Source organism: Cetorhinus maximus, chromosome 17 (genome assembly GCF_964194155.1).
Source record: "Cetorhinus maximus chromosome 17, sCetMax3.hap1.1, whole genome shotgun sequence".
In the NCBI taxonomy this organism is placed as follows: domain Eukaryota; kingdom Metazoa; phylum Chordata; class Chondrichthyes; order Lamniformes; family Cetorhinidae; genus Cetorhinus; species Cetorhinus maximus.
The window spans coordinates 101,752,225-101,776,750 of NC_135895.1; the positions used below are offsets into that span (position 1 = coordinate 101,752,225).

Here is a 24,526-nt window from a genome sequence, read left to right on the forward strand (position 1 = left end):
AAGCAGCCAGTGCTATCTGCGCTGTTCAATGGCTACACGTGTCACTAGGGGACTTGAAATCGCTACTTAAAGGCAGCCAGCACCTCTTACAGGGGAGGTGCATTGTGGCTTGATCAGATACTGGGAGTCATTCTGCAACAATTTGACCTGGGAAAGCGAGAAGAGTGGCTGTCCCTAGGAAAGAGTGGACACTGCATGGAGGTCTTGGTGGAGAAGGTAGAAAGAAGGAGAGACACCCTGAATCCTCATGGGAACAGGAGGGTCTCGAGACACATGGGAGTGGATTACCCCACCCCTGACCCGTCCAAACTTAAAAGTCTATTGGCAACATGGCGACCAGAAACCCAGCTGGGAAGTCTTGCCCTGGAGAACTGCCAGCCAATCTGATTGGCTGGCAGCTCTGTAGTCCCAGCAGCGCCAGAACAGAGTAATGGCCATTTCTGGGGCTACAGGCAGTCCATGAAGATGAAGTAATGGATCCCAGAACAGTTAAGTTGGGGATTTTGGTCAGGCCTGCCTGGAAGACCCCAGTGAGGGGGGGAAGAGGGATGGGAGGTTGGGTTTTGGAGGCCAGAGGGGAGCACTAAAGGAGTGTATGACCTTCAGGAGGGGTGGCCCTGATGGGCACAGGGAATCCCCCAAAGATGTACACCCTCCCTCCCTGGCTGACAGCATCCAGTGCAGTAAAATCTGCTAGATAGCCTGCCTTGCTTCCACTTTTCCCTGCTGCACATATTACAGTGGCAGAGGCGGAATGAGGCACTTAAGTGACCATTACTTGGCTACGTAAGAGCCTTAATAGTTCCAAGGGTGGGTGAGCTGCCCGACACCTTCCTTGCCCACTGTAATATGGGAGACAGCTTAGGGGTGGGCAGGAAGACAGCAGGCAGGCCACCTGTTTTATTGTACACGCTCCCCCACCTTCAAATAAGCTGGCAATGGGCCATAAAATTCACCCCATGATGAGAAATCAATGGGAACAGATAGCCACAGCAGTTAATGCTAGAGATTTAGCCCCAAGCACCTGGATGGAGTGATGTAAGAAGTTTAATGAGCTCCTATGAGTGGTCAAGGTCAGTGAATGCATCCTCAAATGCCAACTAAATACATCATTAGCCTCAGCCGCTGCTCAAATCACTCCATCTCATCACTCTCTACCAAGAACCTCTATCAATCAAGACTCATACCTAACATTCGTACATTTCAACTTAACCCACTTAGCAAGCACTGTTGTAAGCTTCACATCAGCTGTGGCTCAGTCCATAGCACCCTCGCCTTTGAATCAGAGGGTTGTGGGTTCATGTCCCACTCCTGGAAAAACCAAGAACTGTGATTGTACTCGAAAGAAGTTGCAATCTGTGACTGTTGGTAACTCAAAAAAAAGAGTTTCCATGAGGCCTGTTCAGCTGAATGCTGCAGGGGTTCTCCAGAGTGGTCCATGCAGCAGAATCATTCCTTTAGTAGGCCAGTGCTCTGATCTGTCAGATTTCTTGGGCAACATGGCTGTCATTATATGCATGCTGCACATGTGTGTGGGTTGTGAACCAAACATTATGAGCCATGATGTCAGCTTAATAGCCCTTGTCACACAGTAGTTACCCTTTGGTTGTTGTGATGGTCAAAATACAACTGGCACAGTGGACTACCATAGAATGAATGAATCGTGACTGCTTCCAGGATACTGGGCATTGATCTGCATGATGCGCTGTTTATGGTCAACACCAGCTGCATATCAAGGGAGTGGAATCCCTTTCAGTTCAGGTGCATGGCAGAGCTGACATGAGTTGTACACAAGGCATTGTGCAAACAGTCAATAGCACCTGCACCATGAAGAAGTCTGCAACCCTTACAAACCCTCATGCTCAATTTGCCTATTTCTCTCTGACAAGTTATCAGTCTTTGCACAGTGAGTCTCTGTGATCTGTCTTATGCAGCACTGCCTGCAAAATGGTAAATACTGTTAAAACAAAGGCAGAGGTCTTACAGTGCGGTCAGAACTACATTGCCTGTGGCAGTCATGGCCACAGAGGCACTTAACCTTAATGGAACTGGAACTATCTGAGAGCCTTTGTCGAGATTTCACCAACACTCTATCAAAATTCTTCCCAGACATTGTCTCAGTACTTAAAAAGTTTGAGTACTGACCACTGTACCTAAATTGAAGGCCTTACAGGAGTCACCTGAAGAAAGGGAGCAGTTGGTCATGGACATATTGGACCTTTGCTCTGAATGATTTGCCACAAATTATATAAGTCACATATCACAATCCTCTGTTCACTTTTGTGTAAGGGAGTTCTTAGCAGTTCTAATCATCTTGAGGCATGACTATATATCATTCTCTATGGCCAGGGAAGACAGAAGCAGACAGCCCTCAAATTCAACAGAATTGTGGGATTCCCCATCATTTGGGGATCTTTTTTCAACCAAGGAGCCCAAAGTCACTATGGCAGTTCCCTGGCCTTCCATGACAGCAGCTTGACATTCCATGTAAGCTGCCACAACTACAGTGGATGCTTCAGGCTCAGCCATCAGATGCTGCAAGATGTCGGGCTCCACAGGTTTCTAGCTGGAAGACACTAGCATCTCCATGCTGGCGAGGATGGATTTCAGAATTTGCAGCCATCCAGAGTTCAAGGTAGAGACGGACTCTTCCAACCCCCCTAGCCAGACCCATAAGCTTTTGGGCAGGCTGTCCATTGCACCAAACATTTGGTTTGTCATACCCACAGTTCTTCAGTGATTTGAGACATCACACACACACACACACACACACACACACCTGTCAATACAATTGTTTCAATCACTATTTTTTGTCTTCCAGGCAAAATTAACACATAACAGGTGGCAGTAGGATCTGACTGGGGGAAAGGGAAATACAGTTTTGGGAAGATTGATGTTGTCTACATGGATTTCAGTAAGGCATTTGACAATGTCCCACATGGCACACTGGTCAGGAAAGTGAGATCTCGTGGGATACAGAGGAAGGGGGCAGGTTCGATCCAAAATTGGCTCAGTGACAGGAAACAAAGGGTAATGTTGATGGATGTTTTTGCAAATCGAAAACAATTTCCAAGGGTGTTCCGCAGGGCTCAGTGTTGTGGCCCTTGCTGTTTGTATATATTAATGATTTAGACATAAATGTGGGAGGCATGATTGGGAAATTTGCATGTGACACAAAAATTGGCCACGTAGTTGATAGTGAAGAGGATAGCTATTGACTCCAGAATGATATCAAAGGTTTGGTTGAATGGGCATAGAAGTAGCAAATGGAATTCAAACTGGAAAAGTGTGAGGTAATGCATTTTGGGAGGGCAAACAAAGCAAGAGAATACTCAATAAACAAGGGGATATTGAGAGGGGTTGAGGAAGTGAGAGACCTTGGAGTGCATGTCCATAGGCCCTTAAAGGTGGCAGGACAGGTGGACAAGATGGTCGAGAAAGCATATGGAATCTTTTCCTTTATTCGGTGAAGGATGAAATGATGGAACTGTAAACAACGCTGGTTAGGCCACAGCTGGAGTTTTCTGTACAGTTCTAGTTACTACATTACAGGAAGGACATAATTGCTTTGAAGAGAGTGCAGAGGGGATCTACAAGAATGTTGCCAGGACTTGAAAATTGCAGCTTGAGGAGAGATTGGACAGGCTGGGGGTGTTTTCCTTAGAACAGAGGAGGCTGAGGGATGACCTAATTGAGGTGTACAAAATTATGAGGGGCCTAGGTAAGGTAGACAGGAAAAACTTGTTTCCCCTAGTGAGGGGTCAATTACCAGGGAGGCATAGATTTAAAGTGATTGGTAAAAGGATTGGAGAGGACATGAGGAAAAACTTTTTCACCCAGAGGGTGGTGGGCATTTGGAATTCACTGCCTAAGTTGGTGGTTGAGGCTGAAACACTCAACTCATTTAAAAGGTACCTGGATCTGCATCTGAAGTGCTGTAACCTGTAAGGCAACGGACCAGGTGCTGGAAAGTGAGATTAAAATGAGCGGCTAGTTGCTTTTTCCTCTTTTTTGGTCAATGCAGACACAATGGGCTGAATAGCCTCTTTCTGCACCGTAACTTTTCGTGGTTCTATGATATCACTTTCCTTGAAGAGATAATGCTGGCCATGATCAAGAGGAGCACTATGATGCCATGGCCAAAGACAGAAAAGGGGGCATCCTGCCGGAAGGTACATGACAGCTGCAATTTCCTCGCAGATGCCAAATTATTCCTTATCTCTAATCACCCAGAGCTATTTTTAATCCCAAGCTCTTTATGGCCTCATCACACTCATCTTCCTGAAATGACCATATGTGCTGTAAACTAATCCTTTCAGATTTTATCAGTGCAGCTCCCAGGAGCAAGATGCACCTCACCCATGGAGCAGGTACAGGAAGGTAGTCAGCCACCTCATCACCATCAGAGGAGGAGGAGGAGACTGAGGATGAATGCACCGGATCAACAGCTTTTATTGTCGGAGGCATGAATCCTGACACTGATACCATGCGCAACTTAGAGGCTAGCTTAGAAGAGGGATCTTCACAATGGGACACACTGGGCACTAATAGGCACACTGAGTGCCACCTTTCTGGGGGCAAGGTCATATGCTAGCTGTCCTGTAGAGAGGTCAAGTGAGGAACTTGCAGGGCCAAGTTTCAAAAGGTGGTGGAGGGAGTGAATGTTTGTGGATGTGCCAATCAAGCAGGCTGCTTTGTCCTGGATGGTGTCAAGCTTCTTGATTGTTGTTGGAGCTGCACTCATCCAGGCAAATGGAGAGTATTCCATCACACCCCTGACTTGTGCCTTGTAAATGGTGGACAGGCTTTGGGGAGTCAGGAGGTGAGTTACTCACCACAGAATTCCCTGCTGCTTAATATTATGTGTGATATCTCAAATCACTGAAGAACTATGGAATGTATCTGAGATATGAGCAGTGCATATGAGTGACTCAGTATTGTGTGGTTTGTGAATGTTAGTCTATAGTTAGGTAGTGAATGAAGTGTTTTGAGGTTATGATGCTGGTGCTGCAGCTGTTGAGAAGTGTGTTGGTGAGATGGGATCTCACTTGGATCATGGGATGGGATTGTATCCTGAGTGGTTTATTGTGGGCACAAATTTCTTGTGGCCAGGTCTCCTGGCTATGACCTCCTGGGCAATATTGTCCTAAATATGGTGTGTCAGTTCCCTCAGTAGACTCCTTCAGCCCTGCAGATTCTGCTCCTCCCTAGGACCTCCAGTGCTGCATTGGCGAAACTGGTCTCTCACTGCCTCTCTCTCTCTCTCTTTCTGTCTCTCTCTCTCACTCCCCAATGCACTCTTCTACTCCTAGCCATCATACTCCACGCCTTAAGTAGAAATGGGTGAGTGCAGATGACATACAGAACTTCAGGAAAATAGCATCTAATCAGCAGATAAAAGCTAAGCCTGCGGTTGTTGGCTTCAATGCTTCCAGGCACACACAAATCATGATAATCATCAATGACCCTGAAAATTGTGTGCTGAGCCCAGCCTTTCAAAGAGGCATCTTCTATTAGTACAGCGCATATTTAGCCTTTGTTTTCAGTCTTTGGCCAAAATACACCCCGCCCAGTATTTAGGTGTAACAGGGAGGTGTAAAAGGGAGGGTGGAGGAGAGGGTGGTTCAGCACTTTACTAGCTCTGAAAGAATTGTCTTGGCTTTTTAAAGCACTGTGATTAGCATCGAGTTTTGATAGCACTGGAAGAATGCCCTCTGCTTTGGCAGAACTGGGGAGAGGTTCCAGAGTTTGGCAGCGCTGCACTGGGGCTTTCTCAGATGAATCCACTTATAGAACATAAACAGTCTCCCTTGCGCTTGCTCTCACACACTTTTTAAAAAAGACACGCAATTTATATATTTGTTTCGATTTTTTGAAATTCGGTCTCTCCTTGCTCTTCAAATAATTATAAAACATCCAAGCAAATATTACTGAAGCTGAATTGAAAATGTCCAACAATTTGACTGGAATAAATGTTACCAAAATTGTGCACATATTTATGTCCCATTGCAAGATGTGCCTTCAGCTAAAAGTCACAGCTCTAGGCAAAAATATCAAGTCCAACCTCAAATTTAAAAGAGGGTGATACCTTCAAGTAAAAAGTTTACTTATAGTTCAAAGATAGTTATTTTAAAAAAAGTTTAAAACCTTATTTTAGAATTGCAAATTATAGTTACTGAGGGGAAAAAGTAGGCAATAAGTTTTCTACAGAGTGTCGCAAAAATGTTTACCTTTTATAAACAATGATACAGGGAGTTTTCATCATACGTTGTCCTATTATAAACATTATGATAAGCCACTTCCATGATTATGTTGATGTATAAAGTATTACTCCAAATTGTAACACAGGTAGTACAGCTTGTGGACAGGAAGCAAATACTATATGTAAAATGTTTCACAATGGACATATTTAAAAGCAGTGGAAAAATGCCACTGTGTAGAAGATCAAGCAGATTTATTGAAGAACTAATACTTTCTTCAGTGATTGAACCTAAAATAAATGATTAGAGAAATAAATGCATCGTATCATGTGTAACTGTTCTTTCTCCTGATAATAAGTAGAATCAGATTATGATAATTCAACTCTCACCCTTCATCACATGTATATTCAATGCGTGCACCAAACACCAGGTCTTCACCTTCTACTAGCTGAAATGTTGAATGTAGAGTATCTCCAGGACTTCCGCAAGGCTTTACTGACATTGAGGTTGGGTTGAAATAGAATTAAGAGTTAATTAATGGTGTTATGATCCCAGATGATGTTAATACAAGTCAGATCCCAGAATGAAACCTGGCTTGATAGATTCTAACTTTTCTTTGAGAAACTGGAGTTAAGTTACTGAACAAATTCACAGGACTCTGCTGAAGAACTTTTAATACATAGAATAAAATACTTATTAAAACAAGAAAAGTGAACTATATTAGACCAGACAAAACGATTGGAAATATCTCAATACAAACACAAGAAAGTGATTCAAATTCCCACTATTCCTTTACCTCAGCAATATCTTTATAGACACATAAAGCAGTGAAGAGTTACCACTAGCTTGACACAAAGGCTTCTCACTTGAAACTGACACAGCTGTAAACAGTTTTCTTCTGGTGAATTCCTGAGCACTCACTTGATGCTTCTCACCCAACTTGTATCGGTCCCTGAGACACCCAAAAACCGCACTCTAATCTCACTGTTTCTTCAACTATAGAGCAAACAAACTCAGTCTTCCAGTTGCAACTCTCTAAACTGATCACTTTACTGAGTTCTAGAACTAATTATTCAGTAACTGTCCCAATAGCCTTGTAGCTTTCCTTCTTGGAGAGCTTAAAATCCCTGTCTTCTCTCTTTGACACACACTGAACAATGAATGACAAATGCGAGCAAAGCAGATTCCATGGATTTGTCAACTACCCATCCAGATGTTTGTCACATTGAGACAACCAATCTCACTGAAACTTTGTCTTTCTCACAAGGGTTTCCAATTTCCACATTCGAAGATCTCACATTGGAATTCTTTCCAAAAGTCACTCCCACTTGGGTAGCTTCAACAATGGACCACCTCACAGGGTTTTAAGCTCATCTTCCAAGATTCCTTTCCTCTGGATTTCTGAGTACATTCAAGTGTCACCTTCCAAGCACACTTTCAGATCTTTGGCCGTGATAAACAGGCGCCACTGCTTCAAAAGGGTACCTTTGCCCCAACGACCCATAACACAGAGCCACCAACCTTCGGCTGCCTTCTTGGATCTTCAGGGCTTCTCTCAAGCCCACTTCACTACAATTCCACTCACTGCAGCTCTTTCTTTAACTTTGAAATGATTTCTCTGCTTCTTTCTTTTCTTTTAGCTTAAATTAATTCCTGATCCCTGTCTTTGTCCTTTCCTTGGGGCCTTCATCCTGGGACCTCTCCGTGCCCCCCTCCCTGGTTTGGAACCTATTTCTCTGTCCCCCTCCTGTGTCCTGCTCCCTGGCACCTTACTAGGTAATGGCGCCCCAGTTCATCTGGCTTGCTTTTCGCACCATTTGCCCTTCTTTGCTTCTGTGCAGATGTGCAGGACCGGTTCCTGGCCTGATAAAGGTAAAATAAATGAACCATACATGTGTGGCTATTTCCCGACTGGCGCATGTGCAAAAGGCCCGAGGCTCTTCAGGAACTGGAGTTGCTGACGTCCGACTTCAGATTAAGCTAAGTGTTTGGGTTTCAGCACAATGGTTTTACTAATAAAGAATAATCAGCAATGAACTTGATGCTTATTGATTAATATCAAGAATGGTTACAAAAATAGTCAATGTTTTACCATTGCAGTGACTTCTACTTTCTGTAACTTATGGTGTATCAGCATGATTTATTAATATCTATTAAGTATTTGTATCACATAGGTTTGAATATATTTGTAGACGTATTACAGATTTGATAGCACAGCCACTAAATCTTTTCCTTTGGTACTGGCAGCTACTGTAATATGTGATGGTTATCTATAGCTTGCTTTCTTTATTCATTGAATATCTCAATAGCTAAATGTGACAAAGTCCTAGGGCATTAAGTTGGATAACCCCTGGCACTAGATGCAGGGATTGTAAAGCCTGATTAATCCACACCCATTCATTACAATGGAGACAGCATGACAAATGTGTGCAGCCAGCACACATCCCGTGCTGTTCATTGGCGACATGCATTGGCAGAGGGTCCGATATTCTGAGTGCCTAGCACAGGCTGCACCTCCTTTAAAGGAGTTCTGTGAGAGATTGCAAAATGGCTGACTATGTTAGAAAGTGTGCACCAAAGTTTTCCGAAGATGCACTGCATGTCTTAGAGGACAGGATGGAAAGTAAGAGAGATGTACTGTATCTGCAGAGGGGCGGTTGGCCCTCCAGACGTACGCTAAGAAGGCAGTGGGAAGAAATAGAGGTCAATGCCAGAATTAGAGCTCCAAGAACCTGGATGCAGTGCAGGGAGGAGTTTAATGATCTTGCATGAATTATCAAGGTCAGTGAGTTCAAGTGGCATATCCTATTAACTGCACAACTAGTCATTAGCAATGACCATGTCCAACAAGAGAGAATCTAATCATCGCCCCTTGACATTTAATGGTATTACCATCACTGAATCCCCCACTATCAACATCCTGGAGGTTTCCATTGACCAGAAACTGAACTGTACTAACCATATAAATACTGTGGCTACAAGAGCAGGTCAGAGGCTAGGAATCCTGCAGCAAGTAACACACCTCCTGACTCCCCAAAGAGTGCCCACCATTTACAAGGCACAAGTCAGGAGTGTGATGGAATACATCCCACTTTCCTGGATGAGTGCAGGTCCAACAGGAAGCTTGACACCATCCAGGACAAAGCAGCCCACTTGATTGGCACCCCACCCACAAACATTCACTCCTTCCACCACTGACACACAGTGGCAGCAGTGTGTACCATCTACAAGATGCACTGCGGGAACTCACCAAGCTTCCTTAGACAGCACCTTCCAAACCCACAACTGATGCCATCCAAAAGGACAAGGGCAGAAGACATATGGGAACACCATCACCTGGAAGCTCCCCTCCGAGCCACTCACCACCCTGACTTGGAAATATATCGCTGTTCCTTCACTGTTGCTGGGTCAAAATCCTGGAACTCCCTCCCTAACAGCACTGTGGGTGTACCTACACTACATGGACTGCAGCGGTTCAAGAAGGCAGCTCACCACCACCTTCTCAAGGGCAATCAGGGATAGTAAATAAATATTGGTCTAGCCAGGGATGCCCACATCCCATTAATGAATAAAAAAAACTAGCCTCATCCACTACTCAATTCACTATATTTAATCACCCACCTCCCACCAATTTATTTTCATCAGGATTGAACTCTAGCATTCATTTGCTTTACCTCATCCCTGCACACTTAGACTTGTTGCAAGCCTCACACCCATGGATTGCACACGCTACCAACTATTCAACCATGACAGCCACATCAGTTAAATGACACTCACTGACACATTTCCCTCTCTCCTTGCAGATGAAGATGGCACACAACAGGAGGCACCACTTGTTACTTTTCTTCTTTCCCCTCACCATAACCCAAAGTTTGGCCCTTTTTTCATTTACTGGACTATGCCCAATTAGTGGAAGAAGAGGAAAATGAAACTGAAAATAAAGAGACACTGTTGCTCAATCACACAACCCCCACAGCCACCAGCTCAGTTATTGATACTGCACTTATTTTTGAGGATAGGAAAAGGGAAGGGATCTGAGAACACCGGACCCGAGTGTACTGCAGCCAGATCAGAGGGAAATTGATATTGCAGGTGCCAGCTCACCAGAAAGTGAGGTCACAGACTAGTTCTGCTGCAGAAAGCTCAGATGAGGACTTCGATGAACCAGGCTCCAGAAGAAGGCTGTTGAGTGCATAGACCCAAATGCTTGGTGTACTGGAAACCCCACCAGAATGCCTGTGCTCAATGACAAGAAGCACGAAGAAGCTCAGCACCAATTTGGCACAAGGCTTTGCGCAGAACTTGGAGTCCATCCTTTTCAATATGGAGTGGATGGTGACCTCAATCAGTACACCTTTGGAACTAACCATGATAAATTATCTGATGGCTGATTGTTTCAGTTTCCTTGTACCACAATAAACTCTCTGCTGTGGTGGAAGCTGCCAGCATGGCTCTGGATACTAGTTTTCAAAGGGGTTTCCAAGGCATCATAGCAGTCCATCAATCTGTTGCCCAACAATTACTGGATTGCTGAGGCACTGCGCTCCAGGAGAGTGGCAGTGGCTCCAAGATGTATAAGCTTGATCTGCTCTTTCAGGATGCTGACAACCAGGCAACCCAGATTGCTGCGGCCTAGAATGAGATGGTGCAGTCTGAAGCCAGGTCTTCCAGGCCCCAAGTTGCTCAAGGTTCCCCTCCAAGGTGATTTGCAGTCTTCTCAACTGAGGTTAGCAGCCTACTATCAATCATGTTGCAGCAGTAGGTAGAAGCATAGGAATACAGGAAGAGTTTAAGGTTGTTTTCCCTGAGATTTTTTTTTTATTCATCCAGGGGATATGGGCATCACTGGCTAGGCCAGCTTTTGTTTCCCATCCCTAATTGCCCTTGAGAAGGTGGTGGTGAGCTGCCTCATTGAACTGCTGCAGTCCATGTGGTGTAGGTACAACCACAGTGCTGGTAGGGAGGGAATTCCAGGGTTTTGACCCAGCGACAGTGAAGGAACAACAATATAGTTCCAAGTCAGGATGGTGTGTGGCCTGAAGGGGAACCTGCAGAAAGTGGTGTTCCCATGTGTCTGCTGCTCTTGTACTTCTAGGTGGTAGAGATCGCAGGCTTAGAAGGTGCTGTCAAAGGAGCCCTGCTGATTTGTGACAGTGCATTTTGTATATGGTACAAACTCTTCCCAATGCATCAGTGGTGGAGGGAGTGAATGTTTAATATGGTGGATGGAGTGCCGTTCAAATAAGCTACTTTGTCCTGGTTGGCGTTGAGCTTCTTGAGTGTTGTTGGAACTGCATGTATCCAGTTTGCTCCATTTTGGAAAATTCTCCATTACTCCAAGTACTAGATCTGACTGCACAGCAGCAACCATGCACACAGTGCCAGTGCTGCAAAAATGGAATTTGGACAGAACTGAAAGTTTACCTTGTACCATGCATTCCTGTTGTGATTAAAGGACTTGGGATACATTTCTATTTAAAATAACACAATATTTTGTCTCCTGCTTATTACATCTTCTGACATGCATTGGCTTTTAGCCACTTCTAAAAAGTTCCTATGAAGTTGCCTGCCTGATTTCATCAGTGGATATTTAAAATCTCACAAAAGCAGCAGTTCTCACTTTCAAAACGTGACAGGCCTCTTCAACAAAGCTCATTTAAATAATCAGCTATGAAAATTGCTACTATATTTAGTTTTAAAGGATTTTTCAATTGAAATAATGGATTAAAATCAATGATACATGAAAGGGACTGCTGTAGACACACTTACATTTGCAATCAAATCTCTTGTGTACATTTTTCCATTCTCCATTGTCACAGTTGTATCGTAAACGACCCACATATCCTACTATGCAGTTGTAATTAATTTCAGTTCCATGAGTATAAGTTTCCACATCAGATGCTCCTGAAAGTTGTGCATTTTCACGAATTGGAGGAAGCCCGCAATCTACAGAGAGAAATAACAAGTTCAATGTTATCATTAGTCATATAAATCTGGTACAGGATTAACCAGTTAATAGTAAAGTATCATAGATTGTGGCATATAAATTAAACCAGCATATAAAACAACCTCAATTATTCTGGCCAAAAAATCATGCACTTGCATATACTTGGCGTAGTAGTCAACTTGAGCTTTTTATCCTACAAATGGATGTTTTCCTTACCGGTACCTTATAACTGGGTGCAAGAGACCAAGCAGGTGATACAGGCTGTGTCGTGAAGATGCACAGGAATTTAAGACATACCCACACAGTGGCGAAAGACAAAGATGGCGCCCACCCACACCAACATCAGCGGTTCACCTTTCCCAGCCAAAAGTCAACCCCCATTTTTGGAAGGATTTTTCACAGCTTCAAAGGTTGACTTATACGCTGACATCTGTGGTATTTCTTTCAAACTGATAATGACATTAGTTCATAAGAAGATAGTGGAGTGGATTTTAACCATACGTGCCTCTCAAAAACTGGGCAGGTAAGCAATTAAACCCATTTGCCTGGATCTCAATTTTTACCGAGGGAGGAATTGTCCTTCCCACCGTAAGTTACGTGACGGAATGGAAGAGCGGGACTGATTCACGCCATGGAGCAGAGCAGGCTTTTACGTGAAATCGTGTGCTCCCTGCCTCATTAAGTTATGCATCCGCGCATTCCACATCGAGTCTTGTGGTGGTGCGGGGAGGAAGTCTGGCCGCCCGCCATCATGTCTGGATGCCATATTTAAAAGGCACCCAGAGAGCTCTTCACTAACGGGAAGAAGGAAAGGATGAGCAGGAGAAGGCAGCAAGCCATGGCTCCCTGCTTCAGCGACGCATCCCTGGAGCATCTACTGGAGACAGCTCGGGAAAAGCGGGGCATCCTCTTCCCCAGGGATAGCCGCAGGGGGTCATCCCAGCTGACCACAGCGGCCTGGGCAGAGGTCGCCATGGTGGTCAGCGCCCACGGGGTGCAGAGGAGGACCACCCTGTGGTGCAGGAAAAGGGCCAACGATTTAATCCGCGCTGCCAGGGTAAGTGAACCTCCACCCTTCCAACCCACCTCAGCACATCTGTGTTTGTCTCATGGGACCTGGGCATCACTGGCAAAGCCAGCATTTCTCTTGGCCATCCCTCAATGGCCTTGACAAGGTGGCGGGCTGCTGCCTGACTGAATACCTGCAGTCCATTTTCTATGCTTTTTGCGAAGGACCTGCTGGGTTTTCACCCAGCCACAGTGAAGGCATAGCGGGCAACTGCAGGTGCTGCTGCTCCCATGTGCCTGCTGCCCTTGTCCTTCTAGCTGGTACAGCTTGCGAGGGTGGAAGTTGTGGTTCCAGGAGCCTTGGGGACTTGCTGCAGTGCATCTTGTACATGACCCACACTGCTGGCATTCTGCATGGGTGGTGGAGGGACTGAATGCTGAGGGTGCTGGATGGGGTGTCAGTCAAGTGGCTGCTTTGTCCTGGATGGTGTCCGGCTTCCTCAGTGCCCTGGGAGCTGCACTCATACAGGCAACTGGAGAGTATTCCATCCCACTCTTCACTAGTACCATGCACATGGTCGGGTTTTGGGGAGTCATGAGGTCATCACACGTGCTCACAATCCATCTATGTTTTTATGCGGCAGAAGGGCAGCCCACAACAGAAATGAGAGAGAACAAATGGGCGGGGAGATGCCTGAGCTCTGGTCCCTCATACAATTTGAACAGCAGGCTGGCTAGCTGGTGACTGTGTCTGTGCCGAAAGTGAGGTTGGCTTCCCCCAACCATCTAGTGAGGAAGCATGCATAATCCAGACTACGTAGGAAAATCAAGGTGATTGATGAGTCCCAAGTTTGAGCCAGCCTAGGTAGTCACTCATTCTCTCCTCTCTCTATTCTAGGTGCCAGTGGGAAGAGGGTGAGGCCAGCCCCTGCACTTGAAGTTAGCCCCAGTCTGCAGGAAACCTTGAAAGAGGATGAGGATGACTTCTCACCTGTCACAGCAGTCGCCTGCACCCTTCACCAGCCCAGAGTCACACACCTTAGTGGCGCATAGATCTAGTTTAGTCTCAGGCTCACACTCTGGTAGTTACCGCACAGACACGTGTCCACAGCAGTAGGCAGTGACAGTCAAGGTCTCTGGCACTCAGAAGACTGATAGATAAGAGGCTCTGCTATGTCAGAGTCAGATGATGAGCCTCTGGAAGCGGTCATGGGGAGGATGCTGAAGTATTAGAGAGATGCATGGGAACATCAGGCAGAGTGGTCAGAGGCCCTCAACATAGAGGCATGCGAGGCGGAGGAGTCCGTCTGTGTGCTCTCTGAAGTAGTGGCACCAACATGTGAGCACAATGAAGTCTCCCTTGGGAGGATAGTGAATGCCATGGAGAACCTGGTCCAGCATAACACTCAGTTTCTGGAAGAGATGTGCTCAGACCTGCACTCCATCGATCTAGCCTTGGATGAGCTCTCACAATGGCTACGCAAGGTGGGTACAGAGGAGCATGACCTCCCGCCAGGTGCCCTTCTCCTCAAGAAGTCACGGAGGGGCCCTCAGGCACTCAAAGAAAGGAGGAGCATCAGGCAGACACCTCGGGGGCATCCATCCAGGAATCTCTAAGGGTGTCCAGGCGTTCCCAACCCCCTCTGCCTGTGACCCCATCAGCTCCAGGTGCTCATGTCGAGGAGGGTGCGCCTGCCCCTCAGCAGGAGACCCAAAGCAGACCGGTGCCCTCCAGAGGACGTCTGCCAAGGTCATCACAGACAACAGGGCATGGCTGCCTCCAGCTCTGCTGTGGATGCCGGGGAGCACCTAGATGTAGCAGTAGAGTAAGGAAAATTTAAAAAGTATTGAATGAGCACTGGTGGTAAGGGTGTTCAATAATTGTAAATACTTTCTGCTTTACTGTCATGACTCACTGGGGATAGTGTGCTGCAATATCAAGCCCACTGCTCCTTGAGCTGTGACATATGTGAAAAAAGTTTGATCAACTCACCTAATTGTTTAATTTAGGTTAACAGAATACGAGCATCAGGTTTGTAAACTTAATATGTAAAGAACTGTTTATTGAACAAACTGTCATTAGTCAGTGGCAAAAGAAAGAAATATGAATGGCTAATTTCAAACACTATAACATAAATTCTACCCCTTCTTAAATTCCTAACACACACATACAAGACACATAAGACACACAAAAACATGGATTTTAAGGGTGGGATAGCACAGTTCAATAGCACCAATTCTGGAGTACAAGATTCAATGGGTTGATTTTTATTGATGTCTTCCAAATTCCTTTCAGTTCTTGTTGATGACATGAGGTGGTCTTCCAGCACTTTCAGTATTTATTTCACTGGCTGAGCACTTGCATTTCAATGTCTCTAACAGTGATTTTTCCCCTTTGCTTCTTGACACGGGTTTTCAGAGAAAGAAAGAGGGAGAGAGAGCAGGTTATAGAGATATGAGAAGAAAAAGTAAGCTAGCTATAATTATGGAATTACTGGAATCTTCAACACACAGGAGAAAGAGAATTTAGGTCTTGTTCCTTTCAGGCTAGAAGCTATTCTGCTGCACTGCTCTCACACAAAATCTGGTTACCTGGTCAGGAGCTAATTAAAATGTTGCCAGGAGTCCAGGACTCCTTTCCGGCATAATCCTGTCTATCAAGCCACACTCTGTTCCAGGACAGCAACATTGTATATATCTCTCATCCAGTTCCAGTGGACATGTCTTTCAAACTGCAGCCATTGTAATTTTAATCCACAGTCCAAAATAGAAAATAAAAAGATATGTTCCTTACGACCCCCAAATATATGTTATGTTGCACTGTTTGGAAGTCTCCTAAATTGCTTCTTGCTACTAGTAGTTTAAATGGTCGAGCACATTCCAACCCTTCCGGGGGGAGGGGAGGGGGGGACCAAGGATGGTCTTCCTTCCCCTAATACGTGGCTGCGCATGGAGACATTGCTCATTGACAGGGGTGATAACTGCCAAGTGCAAGAAGCCTCCTACCTACACTATTCAGTTTGCATCCACTGCCCTCGAGGTTCTATGGAGAGACCTGGTCACAACAGAGAGACTAACCACATGAGCTCTTGTCAGGCAGGTCCATTCCCTCGAGAGGATGGAAGTTTTCAGTTGCAACTTGGCTGCCATTCACCTGTATGTCCGTTATAGCCACCCCCTCCCTCTCTTTCCCCCTTCTTCCCTAACTCTGCCTGGAGCTGATGGCCAATGACTCAGAGTGAACAGCAGCTCTACACCTTGCTGGGATCTCATTGTCGTGAGAACCCACTGGGCTAGACGTGCTGCGCCTGGCCTTCACCAAATAGGGAGGAATAGCAAATGATAAAGCTCATTTCGCATGATTATTAGAGTTTCCCTTTAGTTGTCCAGTTGTACTGACCTTCAGCTCCACCCACCTGAGCAGACCCACCCTTCCCAGCGATGTTTTGAACTGGGACATCAGGGGCGTTGCCTTCGCCTGGAGCTGGCTCTGTCCCAGGATGGTGCGAGTTTCATTTCAAACTGTCTCTACCACATTTTACCCACCTCCCCCCACCGTCAACCACCAACTTCCACCCATCGCCCATCACCGTCAACACCTTCACCCTCCCTCTGCCCCACCGACCCACTCTCCCCTCAAAAATTCTTCAGCCTCCCCCATCAACCTGGACCCTAACACTGTTAATTTGGACATGCTTACCTCCCCAATAAGCCCACCCCAGTTACTGTTCCTGTGCCCATCCTGGTCCTCCCCACTCCCGCAATCTGTGTCACCATTCTTGTACCCTGCAGTGACCCCCAGATGAGAACCATACCTGGACCCTGACCCCCACCCTATCACATGCCACTTCTGCCTCTCACTGTCAACATCCCCTCATATCACCAGCACCCCTATTTCACACCCCTCTGCCAACACCCCTAGGATCCCAACGTCAACTTGACTGACCCCTCCTTCTGAAGCACTCTGGGCCCCACCCCACCTCCCCTCCCTACCCCTACCCCTTCATGCCTTCCTTCCCTCCCTTCACTCCATCCACAACACCACCTTGTTCTCATTTGGCACACCGCCCCCCCCTCCCTTGTTCTCATCCAGAACCCCTCTTCCTCTCCTCTGCCTCCTTTCCTCTCCTGTGCCCCCCTTCTTCTCCTCTGGACTCCCACCTTTGTGTCTTGCACCCAACATCTTGCACCTGACACCCCCTACCTTTGCGTCTTCCGCATGCACCATGCCTGCGGCCAGCTTCAGTGGTGCAGCCAGCTTCGACTCCAGGTAAGTGCTTTAAAAATCTTCCCTTGCCGGGTGCACACCACGAATGTCCAGTTGGGTTACAGAATGGCCTGATGTGCCACTGGCGGAGGGGATGATTTGACAGGAGCACACGATCCCGGTCTGTTATGCTTTTAATAAGCATGCACGAGTCTCAAAGTGGGTTCCTGTCGAGCTTCAGCAGGAGACCTGGCCCGCCATTAACCTACCATGAACATCAGGAGGGGACAATCCTTCCCTGGTTTCCTGACGCCATGAAAGTGATATTTCGCTCGCTGCCATATCTTCCGCCCCTGCCTGCCACGAATCCCGCTGGTAGTGGAAGGGGACGATTCCACTGAGCTTTCTGAACTGGTGGCTAATGATGTCATTGAGCCCCGACTCCAATTTTAACTCCAGGCTAACCCAGGTCAACAAAGAATTGGGAGGCGGAGAGGTCCTGAGAGATACATTTCTCACGTATCTTTTTGAGTCCAGGAGGAGCCGGAATTCTTTCTGTGCCCCCCCCCTGAGAAAAGTTTACAGCCTTTGCTCTCCAGGATATTCCTCTTTTCCTCCTGAGAAACCCTCTTGGGACCCCTTCCCCATACGGACCTCCATGCCAGAGAGGGAAGCATGGCCTTGAGCTGCCTAGTTTCCCACAGGCTGGCAGGCATTTGACGCCAGCAGAATGGCACTGAGGCATGATGCTGCTTCCTGGCAGATCAAAAACTAACTGTCTCCTGCAGGTTCTGTCCGAAACCTGTTGTGAGGTAAAATTATACTATTACATAACCTTGCTATAAAAGGCTAATCTTTAGTTCATACAGCTTCCCCTCCTTTTTACAATCTACAACCTATTAAAGTCGAAGCTTGTCATCATTAACCACTATCCCCAGCTTATCTTGTCTTTTCTTCCACTGTTTTCAATACAAAAGTGGTTATTTTCAAGGGCAGCTAGGGATGGGCAATAAATGCTGGCCCACATCCCATGAAAGAATAAAACAAAAATTCAGAAAGTATCCGATCAGTATGAAGCTGTTATTTGTATTGGCATTTGGGTATTGGGCCAAATCTGGGGAGTCGGAAGAAGTTATACTGACACTGTACGGTTTGAAGGTGAAACCAGTTTTGGAGTAGGACATGCAGTTTTAATTACCCTATCTCAAAAAGTATTTTGACACAATGAAGAATTGCCAACATGATTTTAGGCCTAAGAGGAGTAATTCATTAAGAAAAGTTCAACAACTTATTTTCACTGAAAAAAAAGCATCCTAAGAAAAGGGATGATGCAGATCTTTCAAATAATGAAAGCCTAAATGAGGGGGAAGTAAATATGCTATCCTGGTAAAGGAACTGAAGGCAGTGCTAGGAGCCTGGAGGCTTATTAAACAGCTGATTGCCACTTAAAATGTCCACAGGTACTCATTAAAGATGCTGAACAGCATTTTGGTGGTTAGCACGTCAACTAACGCCCTCTCCTAACAGTGACAATGGTTGGGAAGAATCAAAGCATTTCTGTTGATTTCAAGCATTATCTTAAGGGATACTTACCTCTTAAAGAGATGGTCATTGCTGCTGGAGCTGTAAACTGGACCTCTGAAACACACTGGGAGACATTTGGGACATTTTGTCAAGACTTCAACACTGAAGTTACAGTCATTCGAGGACATTTCTTAAAAAGAGCAAGTGCTGTGCTGCACCAGCTTATTGGACATTATATCAGCGTTTGATGATTAGTGTGGAGAGTGAACTTTCATGGAGAAATATATGTAGATGTAGGCTAATGCTTCCCACTCTCCAGCAGTGTATTTGCGTTAAGTTTCCAACAACAGTTGTGACACATAAGCAATTGGCCGTTATTTCCTTCAATGTGCTGAGAGTACAGCTTCAATTGCATTTCCTGACTCATCTGTTGTGACATACATTTCCGCATGTGGGTTAAAATGCACAAAGATTGGTGGAGATGCTATCTTTGCCTTTAACGTTTCAAAATCTGTTGGCTGTGTGATTATCCATTCCGATCATACAACTTTGTGCAGCAGGTCCAAAGATCTCTGCGTGCTTAGAAATGAATTTGTGATAAAAGTTGGAAGTACCTAGGAACAATGCCAATTCTTTCACACCTGGACTGTCGGAAGTGCATGAATGGCTTTGACATCGTCATATAGGCTTTACTCCAGCTGTTGTCACTTTGCACTCTGGAAAGTCAATCTTGGGTGCTGTGAATGTGCATTTATCCTTGTTGAGCATCAAGTTGTGTTGTGCAAGTTGAAAGAATACCATTGATCATGTTCTGCTTTGTCACTTCCATGGACAACTACATCATCAAGTAGGTTGAACATCCTCTCAACATCTGACTAGATTGAAGAAATGATCTAGATGCACTAGGTGCTGAACTTAGTTCATATGGCATTCTGTGGTACTGAAACACACCTTCATGGGTAACAAAAGCTATAAGCGATCGGCTTTGCTTTGCCAGAGGTTTCTGAAGATAGCTCCGTTGCATATTGAGCTTTGTGACAAATGTGGAGTCATTAAGTGATGCTGACAGTTCTTTGATTGTAGGAAGTGGATATTTGTCTTGAATGATAACTTTGCTGACTGCCTGAAGGTTAATGCATAGTCTAAGTTCACCATTTTTTCATCGTGCAATGACTAGATTTGATACCCACAACGATTAGTTGATTTGCTGAATGATACCATCTGCTTCTTGTCATTTTTGCTCCAATGACACTTCGGCATGGATTGCAAATGGAAACCGTCTCAAAGTTTATGAAACTGGTGGAATTGATGTGTCAATGTGAGAAGCATGACAGTATCTCTTGATCTCCCAAAATCTGGTAAATGAGGAAGGATACTGGCATCCATAGTCTGTGTCATCAGTCACATTAATGTGTGCACTGATGGTGTCTTCAAGTTCAAATCCAAGCCCACTGAAAAGGTTTACTCTCATAAGACTTCTGCCTCTAGCTATGTAGAAAGTGAACCTGTCTAGGGTGATGTTTTTGTAACAAACTGGAACTATGATCCCAAAACTGGAATAGTTGAGTTGTCATAAGATTGAAGAATGTCTGTTGCAGGAGTGAGAGAAAGTTGAGAGAAAGTTCATAAGAAGTGCCACTGAGATAACATGATCTCGACTGAGCATTCCTTAAAATGAGCTGGTGCTTTACTGTTCGTGATGGGATATATATGCTGTAACTCACCGTAAGGAAAACACTCCTCCAGGTGTGGAACCAATGAAGTCTTCTTCGAACTGCCTATCTTTTCAAAATGGTTCCACTTTAAGTATAAATTACACTTTTCCCTCAAGCTGGTCATGACATTGTGAACCGATGAACATTTTCATACTTTGGGTACAGTTTTGAAGGTATATGACTGCGATGGGGCATGTGTTGATGAGACTGCTGAGTTCTCTTTGTCCATAACATTTGCACTTCAGCTGTGCACACTGTCTGCAACCTGAGTCTAAGGTATATTTCTGTATATCCTCTTTGAATCTAACATGGGAGATTCAATTTGGACTGCATAGATCATGACTGTTTCCAAGGTTAAATCATCATCCTCCCTGAGGAGACGTTCCCTAATTCATGGAATTGAAGTCTTTTCAATTAATTAGTCACAAATTAGTTCATTGGTTACTGTGTCAAATTTACATGTAGAAGCCATTTGCCGCAATGATGGCACATATTGTTTAATGGGCTCACAATTTCCCTTGCATCACTGGTGGAGTGTATATTGTTTAATTATCACACTTTTTTCTTTGGCCTTAAGTATTTTTCAAGAACACTTACCACCGCATCAAACATAGATGTATCATAGGAACATAGGAAATAGGAGCAGGAGTAGGCCATTCAACCCCTCAAACCTGATCTGCCATTCAACTAGATCACGGATGATATTCTAGCGTAACACCATTTTCCTGCACCATCCCCATATCCCTTGATATCTTTAATACCTAGAAATCTATCAATCTTTGTCTTGAACATATTCAATGACAGAGCCTCTACAGCCCTTTGGGGCAAAGAGTTCCAAAGATTCACCACCCTCCTGATTGAAGAAATTCCTCCTCATCTCAGGTCTAAATGGCTTACCTCTTATTCTGAGACTGTGTCCCCTTTTTCTAGACACCTCCAGACATGGGAAACAAGCCTCTTGCATCTAATCTGTCGAGCCCTGTAAGAATGTTATGTTTCAATGTGATGACCTCTCATTCTTCTAACCTTTTAGAGAATATGGACCCAGTCTTCTCAATCTGACCTCACAGGATAATCCTGTCATCCCAGGAATCAGTCTGGTGAACCTTCATTGCACTCCCTCTATGGGAAGTATATCCTTCCTCAGTAAGAAGACCAAAAGCGGACACAATACTCCAGGTACGGTCTCGCCAAGGCTCTTTACAATTGCAGAAGTACATCTTTTCTCCTATACTCAAATCCTCTTGCAATGAAGGCCAATATACCATTTGCCTTCCCAATTGCTTGCCACACCTGCATATTAGCTTTCAGTGATTTATGAACAAGGACACTCAGGTCTCTTTGGACAACAATACTTCCAAATCTTTCACCATTCAAGAAATGCTCTGCATTTCTGCTTTTTATATCAAAGTAGATGACTTCAAATTTTTCCACATTACACTCCATCTGCCATGTTCTTGCCCATTCACTTAGCCTGCCTAAATTCCCTTGAAACCTTTTCACATCCTCCTCACAACTTGGTTGATTGGTTTTGATGTGGGGACAAAATGTTTCCATGTCCCAGACCTCATTACAGCCTTAGTTCCAGCATGAACAAAAGTGCTGAACCCCAGAGGTGAGTTGAGAGTGAATGCCTTGACATCAAGGCAGCATTTGACAGAGTGTGGCATTAAAGAACCCTAGCAAAACTGGAGTCAATGACAATCAGGGGGGAACCTCTCAACTGGTTGCAGTCATACCTAGCACAAAAGAAGATGGTTGTGGTTGTTGGAGTCAATTGTCTCAGTTCCAGGACATCACTGCAGGAGTTCCTCAGGGTAGTGTCCCAGGCCCAACCATCTTCAGCTGCTTCAACAATGACCTTCCTTCTACCATAAGGTCAGAAGTGGGGCATGTTTGCAGATGGTTGCACAATGTTCAGCACCATTTGCGACTCCTCAGATACTGAAGCAGTCCATGTCGAAATGCAGCAAGACCTGGACATTATCCAGGCTTGGGCTGACAAGTGGCAAGTAACATTGGCACCACACAAGATCCAAGCAATGACCATTTTCCAGGAGAGAATCTAACAATCGCTCCTTGGCATTCAATGGCATTACCATTGCTGAATCCCCCACTATCAACATCCTGGGGATTGCCATTGACCAGAAACTGAACTGGACTAGCCATATAAATATTGTGGCTGCAAGAGCAGGTTCAAAGGCTAGGAACCCTGGGGTGAATAACTCCCCACCTGACTCCTCAAAGACTGCCCACCATCTACAAGACACAAGTCAGGAGTGTGATGGAATACTCTCTACTCGCCTGGATGAGTAAAGCTCCAACAACACCCAAGAAGCTTGACATCTTACAGGACAAAGTAGCCTGCTTGATTGGCACCCCATCCACAAACATTCACTCCCTCCACCACTGATGTACAGTAGCAGCAGTATGTACCATCTATAAGATGCAATGAAGGAACTCACCAAGGCTCCTGAGACAGCACTTTCCAAACCCACACCACTACCATCCAGAAGGACAAGGGCATCAGGTACATGGGAACACCACCACCTGCAAGTTACCCTCCAAGCACACACCATCCTGACTTGGAAATACATCACCGTTCCTTCACTGTCACTGTGTGTGTGAAAATCCTGATCTCCCTCCCTAACAGCACTGTGGGTGTACCTACACCTCATGGACTGCAGCGGTTCAAAATGGCCACTCACCACCACCCCCTCAAGGGCTATTAACGATGGGCAATAAATGCTCGCCTAGCCAATGATGCCCACATCCCATGAACAAATTTTAAAAAAAATATAGATGTGAATAGCACTGATCCCTGCAGTACCCCATTAGTCACAGCCCGCCAACCTGAGAATGACCCATTTATTCCTACAGTTTTCAGTCCATTAATCAGTTCTCAATCTATGCCGGTTTATTACCCCCAAATCCATGTGCTCCAATTTTGTGTGGAACCTATTGAAAGCTTTCTGAAAACCTAATCACATCCGTTGGTTCCCCTTTATTTATCCTGCTAGTTATAGCCTCAAAAAACTCCAACAGGTTTGTCAGACATTATTTGCCTTTTATACATCCATGTGGACTCTGTCCAAGCCTACCATTATTTTCTAAATGTCCAGTAATCCCATCCTTTGCATTAGATTCTAGTATTTTCCTTACTGCTGATGTTAGGCTAACAGGTCTGTAGTTTCTTGTTTTCTCTCTCCCTTCTTCCCTAAATAGTGGGGTTACATTTGCTACCTTCCAATCTGCAAAAACTGTTCCAGAACCTATAGAATTTTGGAAATGACCACCAATGCATCTATCTTATCAACAGCCACCTCTTTTAGCACTCTGGGATATAGGTCATCAGGTCCAGGGGATTTACCCACTTTCAGTCCCATTAATTTTTCCAGTACTACTATTTTACTAATACTATTTTTTTTCAGTTCCTCACTCTTGCTAGTCTCTTGGTTCTCTAGTATTTCTGGGAGGTATTTTGTATCTTCCTCCATGAAGGCAGACACAAAGTATTTGTTTAGGTTCTCTGTCATTTCCTTATTCCTCATTATAAATTCTCCATTCGCTGCCTATAATGGGCCCACATTTGTCTTTGCTAATATTTTCCTTTTTCATCCCTATAGAAAATTTTATAATCTGTTTTGATCTTTCTCGCTAGATTACTTTAATATTCTATTTTTTTCTTTACCAGTTTCTTATCTGCTTTGCTGAATTCTAAAATACTTGCAATCTGCAGGCTTACTCAAGTTTTGGTAACTTTATGAACCTCTTCCTTTGATCTAATACAATTTTTAACTTCTTTTGTTAGCCACGGTTAGACCACTTTTTCTGTTGGGTTTTTGTGCTTCAGAGGAATATATTTATAAACCATGCATTAATTCTTTAAATTGTCTGTCTATCGTCATAACTTTTAATGTAGTAT

At 44.9% G+C, this 24,526-nt stretch overlaps 1 protein-coding gene and 1 long non-coding RNA gene across 2 annotated transcripts in view; both read right to left on the minus strand.

The window, feature by feature from the left end:
- The window catches only part of LOC144692655 (uncharacterized), a 169,190-nt gene that overhangs the window by 110,309 nt on the left and 34,355 nt on the right, over nt 1-24,526 (minus strand). The window lies entirely within an intron of this gene.
- The window catches only part of LOC144692652 (complement factor H-like), a 137,469-nt gene that overhangs the window by 107,553 nt on the left and 5,390 nt on the right, over nt 1-24,526 (minus strand). Inside the window, exons 2-3 of the mRNA XM_078561728.1 lie at nt 11,970-12,146; nt 6,590-6,695 (exon numbers count right to left, since the gene is read on the minus strand). Of these exons, the coding sequence (XP_078417854.1) occupies nt 6,590-6,695; nt 11,970-12,146 (283 nt within the window). The remainder of the gene's footprint in view (nt 1-6,589; nt 6,696-11,969; nt 12,147-24,526) is intronic.